This window comes from Colobus angolensis, unplaced genomic scaffold, assembly GCF_000951035.1.
Source record: "Colobus angolensis palliatus isolate OR3802 unplaced genomic scaffold, Cang.pa_1.0 Scaffold534, whole genome shotgun sequence".
Taxonomy (NCBI): Eukaryota; Metazoa; Chordata; class Mammalia; order Primates; family Cercopithecidae; genus Colobus; species Colobus angolensis.
The window spans coordinates 393378-401474 of NW_012118866.1; the positions used below are offsets into that span (position 1 = coordinate 393378).

Consider the following 8097-nt stretch of genomic DNA (forward strand, 5'->3'; position numbering starts at 1 on the left):
TAAGAAAATGTGGCACATATACACTATGGAATACTATGCAGCCATAAAAAAGAATGAGTTCATGTCCTTTGTAGGGACATAGATGAAGATGGAAACCATCATTCTGAGCAAACTATTGCAAGGACAGAAACCCAAACACTGCATGTTCTCACTCATAGGTGGCAACTGAACAATGAGAACACTTGGACACAGGGTAGGGAACATCACACACCAGGGTCTGTCATGGGGTGGGTGGTGGGGGAAGGATAGCATTAGGAAATGTAAATGTAATGTAAATGACGAGTTAACGGGTGCAGCACACCAACATTGCACATGTATACATGTGTAACAAACTTGCATGTTGTGCACATGTACCCTAGAACTTAAAGTATAATAATTTTAAAAAAATTGATCCCAAAAGCCATTTACACTTGCTGTCTGCACAGCCTCTTCTCCCATCTGCTCAAATTCAGTTTCTGCACCTATACCCTAAGTCATCAATGGCCTCCTTGTCCCATAATCGGTGGACATGGCTCATTTTGTCCTGCAGGTCTTGCAGGGATGCTGCTGATCTTTCCCTCCTTGAAACCCTTGCTCCTTTGGCTGCCACCAACCCCTTCTGTGTGGCTGGTCTCCAGGCTTCTGTCCTTGACCCACTTCTCAATTCATTCTCCAAGTGTGCCTGGGGAGCCTCCTCTCTCCCTCAAATGGCCTGGCAGTGGTACCTCCAACAAACTGCCCGAATTATCCCCCTTCCTTCCAAGACTCCCTCCTGCACGCATGTTCTCTAGCTCTGTGGAAGCCACCATCATCCTCCCATTACCCGAGCAGGCCCCTGGGGCAGCCCTGATTCAGGGTTTCCTTCGTCCTGTACATCCAGTCGTTCCCAAGTGCAGCTGGTATTGCTTCCCTAGGACCTCTCCCATTGCCCCCGCCCACCTTCCACAGCTTCATTCTCACACAGGCACTGCAGCCCTCAATGTCTCCTTCTCCCCATCTTTCCTGCCCTCCTTCCAGGGTCCCACAGTGTGAATTCCACCTTGATGCCTCCCTGTTCAAACGCTTCAGTGGCTCTCTCTGGCCTTGAGGGTAAAATCCAAGTCCCTGAGCATCCTCCCATCTCCTTACCCACTCCCCATCCTGGGCCCTTTCCTATCCCTCCAGCCCCATCCCCTGGCACTCCTTGTCTAGAACTTTACCCTCCAGACCTTAGAGTGCAGACATCGAAGTTTATCAAAACCCACACCCTGACAGTTTTCACCTTTGCTCCTGTGACTCCTCTGTGTGGAGTGCCTTTGCCCTCCTTAGTGTCCTTCCCCTACACCTGGCTAACTCCTACTCAGCCTGTGAGACTCCAATGTCACCTCCTCCTGGAAGTCCTCCCTGACCATCCCCCATCCCTCCTTGGTGCTCCCAGATGACATGCTGCATTATGTGGAAATATCTTTCCCCTCCCTTACTGATGAGGGAGTGCCTTGGGAACAAGATCTGGCCTGGTTTAATGGATGCCTCAGTACCCAGCAAGGGAACTGGCCCTGAGTTGGTGCTCAACAATCATTTGTTGAATGACTGGGTAAGTGAATAATCCTGCCCTGAGACATGGATAGCTGAGGCAGGAGTCATCGTGTCTTGGGTAGTGCTGGGCCCCAGGCTCACCAGTGCAGAGCAGGCCTGTGCTGATCCATCGAAACAGCTGCATGTGCTCCCTGCAGAAACTTCTGGCTCTCAGGGCTGGCTGCAGGTTCCTCCTGGGAACAGGACCGGGAGGGTCCATGAGTGCATGAGCAGACTCCACCTGGGGGAGATCCTCAGCACCTCCACTCAGGTATGTCCCCGGTAAAGTGGCAACAGCTTGCCTTGACATCCTCACAGGGTTGCAGGGCAATCCCAGCTCAGGGCGAACAAACAAATGGTTCAGGCCTTCCTGCCTCTGTGGCAGCACCCACAGGCCCCCCCTACCCCAGTGATAGTCCCTGCCTCCAGGGCTCGGGAGGAAGTTCACTGAAAAGGCAGAACCTCATCAACATACAGAAATGTGGCTGGGGGGCGCGGTGGCTCACACCAGTAATCCCAGCACTTTGGGAGGCCCAGGAGGGTGGATCGCTTGAGCCCAGGAGTTTGAGACTAGCCTGGGCTACGTGATAAACCCCGTCTCTACCAAAAATACAAAAATTAGCTGGGCAGGTGGCATGCATCTGTAGTCCCAGCTACTCAGGAAGCTGAGGCAGGAGAATCGCTTGAGCCCAGGAGGGGCTGAACCAAGATCATGCCACTGCACTCCAGCCCAGGCAACAGAGTGAGACCTGCCTCAAAAAAAAAAAAAAAAAGAAAAGAAAAGAAAAAGAAAAAAGAATGAAAATTTATGATGTAAAGGGGAACTGAGCAATCAAGAAAAACACGGATGGCTGCTTCCCCTTCCCTGTCGTTCATCCACATGCCCGTGGGACACACATTGAGCAGATGCCTACTCAATGCTAATTGGAATCCACCCACTAGCTGCCATTTTAAGGAGCCTCTCGCCCCCTCTCAGTCCCCACCTCCCACCTCCTGAGAGGGTTGGGGAGGCATTCTTCCCATACCCCCTGCCCAGGCAGAGAAATGGAATCCCTCCCCCACCACCACCCCCTACCCATCACGGTGTCCTTAGCTCCACATCTGGCCAGCAAGGACCCAGACTGCCCAGACATCAGGAGGCAGAGTTCTAGGCTCACCTCAGACACTTGCTGCCTATGCCACCCAGGCTGGTCCCTTCTCCTCTCTGGGCTTCCACCTCCCTGTGTAAAATCAGGGGCCTTGGCCAGTTCAGGATTTTTAACCGGAGTCTTGGGACTCCCCAAGGTACCCCAGAGACTGAATGGGGGGAGAAGGCAGAAGGGGAGGTTGAGAGGGAGGCCTAGTTGGTTCAGGGCAGGCCCCACGGTATATACTGGGGTTCCTGATGGGATTTCATTTGAGCTGCTCAAAAGCAGGTGGGGAGCCCATGATTTGGCTCACCCTTGAGTCTAATGTGCTTGCGCATGTTGGCTAAAGCGCCTTTATTCCTTCCTTCAACAAAGGTTCACGTCCCCACAACTCCCATCCGCCAGGAGGCCCGGCTCCCCATCCTGTTCCCAAGCAGCCTCCACCCCAGGCCCACCCTTGTCTCTCCAGAGATCACCTACCATCTGGAGAAGGGCTTCGGCGCCGCCTGGCTCCAGTTGCTCCTGATCTCTGTGGGGTTCAAGTCGTTCCCAGGGAGCTGGCCTTCCTCCTACAGCCAGCAGGGGGCTGTCAGGGCAGCCTGCCCCCTTACCCACCCACAGGAACTTACAGCCAGGGGTCGGGGGCCAGGGTGAGACCCTGGCTGAGGAGGGGACTGGGCTGGGGCACAGGGAGGAATTAGAAGGCTACTGAACTGAATTCTGCAAGGCAGGCACTGAGCACCTACTGTGTGCAGAGGACTCTGCAACACACATCCTGCCCTCAGCAAACTCGTGGTCTGCGCAGGGACAGACACCTGTGGCCCAGCTGTGACTGGAAGGGACTGAGAGGAGGCCTGTAAGGGAGGCCCCAGGCAGGGCTACCTCAACGCATGACCTCAGGGCACCATGCACCCCCGAGTGTGTGGAGTTGTTTTGGGTGGGGGTGGGCATTCTTGCAGATGACAGCATGAAAGGACCTCCCCAAGAGACAAGGGCAGTGAAGGGGAGGGGCTTTGTCAGAGGAGGCTGGGAGGGTGCAGGATGTCCTACTAGGCTCCAAGTTCTGGGTGGTGTGCCTCGACATGACCTGGCCACTTGAAAGCAAGGACAAGGCTCCTTGAAGGCTGAGATTTCCTTAGAGACCCCCCTCCCCCGTCATCTGGTTTTTATTCTCACTCTGTAGGTCACAGCTCAAATATCACTTCCTCATTGGGGCCTGCCCTGCCCTTTCAGACTAGGACTTTCAGACTATAGTGCACACAGTACATGCTCAGTCAGTGTATAATGAGTGAAATAAAGGGGGCTGCCTTGTGTTGAGGAGGCCAACACACTGGGAGGTTCCTAACTGTGTGAGCAAGGAGGTGAGAAGGAGGCAGAAGAATGGGGTGTGAGGGAAGGTGGTAAGCAAAAGCCTCACCCCCTCGGCAGCCGGACTCAAGTCAAAGAGGCTGAGGGGTCAGGATGACTGATGGGGAAGGGTACAGACCAGGCTTTCCAAGAAATCAGCCCCCGTGTTCTCCAGACCCTTGGCCACAGGTGTGAGAGAGATGGACTGTCTTCGTCTTGAGGGGTCGTTCTCCATGTTCCAGACCTTCCAGCTGAAAGACAAATCAGTGAGGCCCAGCGCTGAGAGGGAGGCCAGGCCAGGCCCAGGTTAGGGGCCTGGGCAAGTGGGAGAGGGCTGAGTCAGGGGAGCAGATGCCTGGCACAGCCAGAGCCCTGCCTGGGGGCCACCTATGCCATCCCAGAGCTCACCCCTCCTCGTGATTGGGATTACAGCCTTGGCTTCCCAGCACATGGAGGAGGTACCCCTTCCTTTTTCTGGAGACTGGGTCTCCCTATGTTGCCCAGGCTGGTCTCCAACTCCTGGGCTCAAGTAGTCCTCCCACCTTAGCCTCCCAAAGTGTTGGGATTACAGGCATGAACCACCACCCCAGCCTGCACCCACATCTGAACCTGTGAGAGACAAGTCCTTGTGAACTCTGGGAGTTCCAGGCAGAAACAGCAAATTCTGCCCACTTCATAGAGAAGGAAAGTAAGGAATTATATACAGCATACATATGTATCTGATACAGGTATCTTTCTGAAGAGAGGACCTAGCTTTCATCACTCCCTACAATGGGTTAAAACTATTACCATTAAGCGAGGTCTTCATTGTATTCTAGTTTTCCATCTCTGAAAGATGGAGGTGCAACATCCTTAAAGGCATCATTCCAGTCCCTGGATCCAACTATACCTGAAACCAATCCTACCCCTGGACTTTTCCATTGCAAAAATCAATATAGTTCATTTTTTGCTGAAGCTCAGTTCATAGGCTTAAATTCATCTGTAAATAAGAGTGCTAACTACCACCTCCTCTCTCCCTACCCTTGTTCCCACTCCTTTTTCTCCCCTTGGGGGATGCCCTACTCCATCCAAATGCAAACCCAGTTAGGCTGACATACTCAGGGACCCGTGCATGTGCATGCACACACACAGGCAGAGCCTGGAAATGCCCCAGATCACACACAGACGCACAGCGGCGCACACAGAGGCAGGGTCCTATTTCTACTCACGTATTTGCGGTTAACAGGTCGCTCTCAGAGAGAGAGAAGAACACGTCTCTGTGGGGACAAGCTGGATCCAACCTGCTTTGCTCTGGCTTGCCTTGTCACTTCAGCAGAAATTCCTGGGCAGAGTCCAGGGTCAGAGTAGGTTGGGCCTGCCACCCAGTTCTGCCCAGCACCTCCCCAGAGGCCAGGGCCACAGCCAGGGTGGGGACCCCAACCTGGTCTCAGGGATACAGGAAGCAGGCCCACTTGCAACCTGGCTCCCTGCAACTCCTGCCCACTGGCTGCTGCTTCTCCAGCAGAGATGCCCTCCTCTGCCATCTCCCCAGTTCCCAAACTGACCTCTTCAGGCCTACTAGGGTCACCTCTTCCAGGAAGCCACCTATGTGATTATTTCCCTCCCCCTCCTTGCCTCTCGTGGCCTCCTTTCCCCAGCCAGGCTGTTAGCTTTTTGCATTTTATCTTTCATTTTGCATCTTGCTCTATCTCCCTTTCTCACCTAATAGGGATTTATTATAACAGCAACCAATTTTCCTATGCTGGAAAATGAGGAAAGCAGTGTAGCTGTCAGAAATAGTAAAAGTGTTTCAGGTCTGTCAAGAAAACAAAACCAAATCACACCATTTCCCCTTCATTTCATCTTTGTTAAATGAATGCCTAAGCCAACAGCGTGCAAAGTGAAGGACTGAACGCTTTAGTTTTTCAGTCCTCAAACTAAACATTAAACTCATCTGATGGGATTGATAACATCTCTTTAATAATTAATGGTATGCACTCAGGACAAAATCCTTCATGATGCATAAATACTTCCTAGTACTGGCACATCCTGGTTGTTTTGGAAGTTTGGAGAGGATGGTGGATGGATACCCCCTCTCTTTGAAAACATTTTTTTTTCATCTGTCATTTGAATTACCAAAGCATTACAAGTGCATCAATAAACATTTAAACATTAGAGAAATATACAGAATGAGGGAAGTTTAAATCCCCAGAATCTGAGCCCCCAGGGATGACCACTATTGAGTTTGTGGCATTTTTCTCCTTTTTTTTTTTTTTTTTGAGATGGAATTTCACTCTTGTTGCCCAGGCTGGAGTACAGTGGTGCGACCTTGGCTCACCACAACCTATACCTCCCAGGTTCAAGCAATTCTCCTGCCTCAGCCTCCCAAGTAGCTGGGATTACAGGCATGCACCACCATGCCTGGTTAATTTTGTATTTTTAGTAAAGATGGGGTTTCTCCATGTTGGTCAGGCTGGTCTCGAACTCCCGACCTCAGGTGATCCACCCACCTCGGCCTCCCAAAGTGCTGGGATTACAGGCATGAGCCACTGTGCCCAGCCTTTTCTCTCCACTTTTTTTTCCCTAAATGTATATTATTTTATGTTATTCATTTTCCAACAGGGGATCACACAGTAACAGTGTTCTCATAATTTCATTATTCTAGCAGTGTTCCACACACTGTTGAGAGCCCATGTGTTACCTTGATTGAAAACTAGCCACAAAGCAAGACTCTACCTTTAAAAAAAAGGCGGGGGGGGGGCGGACGCGGTGCCTCACGCCTGTACTCCCAGCACTTTGGGAGGCCAAGGCGGTCACATCACTTGAGGCCAGGAGTTTGAGACCAGCCTGGCCAACATGGTGAAACCCCCTCTCTACTAAAAATACAAAAATTAGCCAAGCATGGTGGCAGGTGCCTGTAGTCCTAGCTACTCGGGAGGCTGAGGCAGGAGAATTGCTTGAACCCGAGAGGTAGAGGCTGTAGTGAGCAGAGATCACGCCACTGAGCTCCAGGCTGGGCGACAGAGCGAGACTCTACCTCAAAAAAAAGAAAAGAAAAGAAAACTAAATGTTGTCTCTGAGCAGGACTCCTGTCTCTGTGGGTGGCCACCACAGGGATGGGCCCAGAGCTGTCCTTGAAGGGATCTTCACCAAGCCCCAGTGAAGGAAAAAAGGACACCACCTGCTTTTCCACTTTGCCCTGTGCTACTCACTTCCCCTCCTTTCTCCAGTCCCGCCTTCCCTCCTCTTCTACTGTCGTTAACTCTCACCCTTGTTTCTGTCGGCATCCAGAGGGAAGCCAGGAGCACAACACGTCCAGCAGCAACCATGCTTGCTTCGAAACATTCCCGACATTGCAGCTTATAACCAACATCGTTGTTGGCCCTAATCTCTACAACAAGGATTTAATGGGCTGTGTGTCTTGCGGTGGATCTTGAGCTTGGAGCCCAAAGGTCTCTATTCCTGACTGTCAAAGTTAACTTGCTGCCTCAACTGGGGGTGGGTAATAGAACCTATGAGGAGTCAATGTGCTCCTACTTAGGAAGTACCTGGCAGGGAGTCCAGCAGCATCAGGCTGGCAGGTGTCATTGCTGTCCCGGGTCTCATCCGGGCCTGTTCTGACACACTGCTCCCCTCCTCCAGGCCAGGATACTCCGGGCTTCTCCCCTGCTCCTCCCCTCAAGGAGGCATGGCCAGCAAGGATCCCAGCCCCCAGTAAGGATCCCAGCCCCTTTTCAGGTGGAATTTGGTGAAAAGTCACAGGCTGGGGAGTTGGGAGGCTGGATAGATTGGGGTGGAGACCCCAGGGAAAGACCAACAGCTAGAGGACCTCAGGTGTCCCGGCTGCGCCCATCCAGCTGTAGGACCTCAGCACATCCCTGGGCTTCTTGGTGGCCTGTTTCCTGAGGAAACTGTCTCTGAGGCCCGGCACACCCGCTGGGGCCCTGCTGAGTGAGACCCAGAGCTGAGCTAGGCCAGGGCAGAGTGGGGAGAGGACCGCATAAATATGCACAGATAATTTCCCTCACCATCCAGCAGAGCTCAGAAGGGTTGACAGTAAAGGGGCTGCTCCGCCCCTCCAACTCTATCCCATTCCTCAGAGGCAACCACC

The 8097-nt window shown here is 52.5% G+C and overlaps 1 protein-coding gene across 1 annotated transcript in view; it reads right to left on the reverse strand.

The window, feature by feature from the left end:
* Positions 1-7369, reverse strand: part of SLC28A1 (solute carrier family 28 (concentrative nucleoside transporter), member 1) — a 71909-nt gene extending 64540 nt beyond the window's left edge. The window contains exons 1-4 of the mRNA XM_011961060.1: positions 7256-7369; positions 4147-4258; positions 3141-3229; positions 1636-1727 (exon numbers count right to left, since the gene is read on the reverse strand). Of these exons, the coding sequence (XP_011816450.1) occupies positions 1636-1727; positions 3141-3229; positions 4147-4258; positions 7256-7359 (397 nt within the window). The 5' untranslated portion in view covers positions 7360-7369. The remainder of the gene's footprint in view (positions 1-1635; positions 1728-3140; positions 3230-4146; positions 4259-7255) is intronic.
* Positions 7370-8097: the final 728 nt, after the last annotated feature.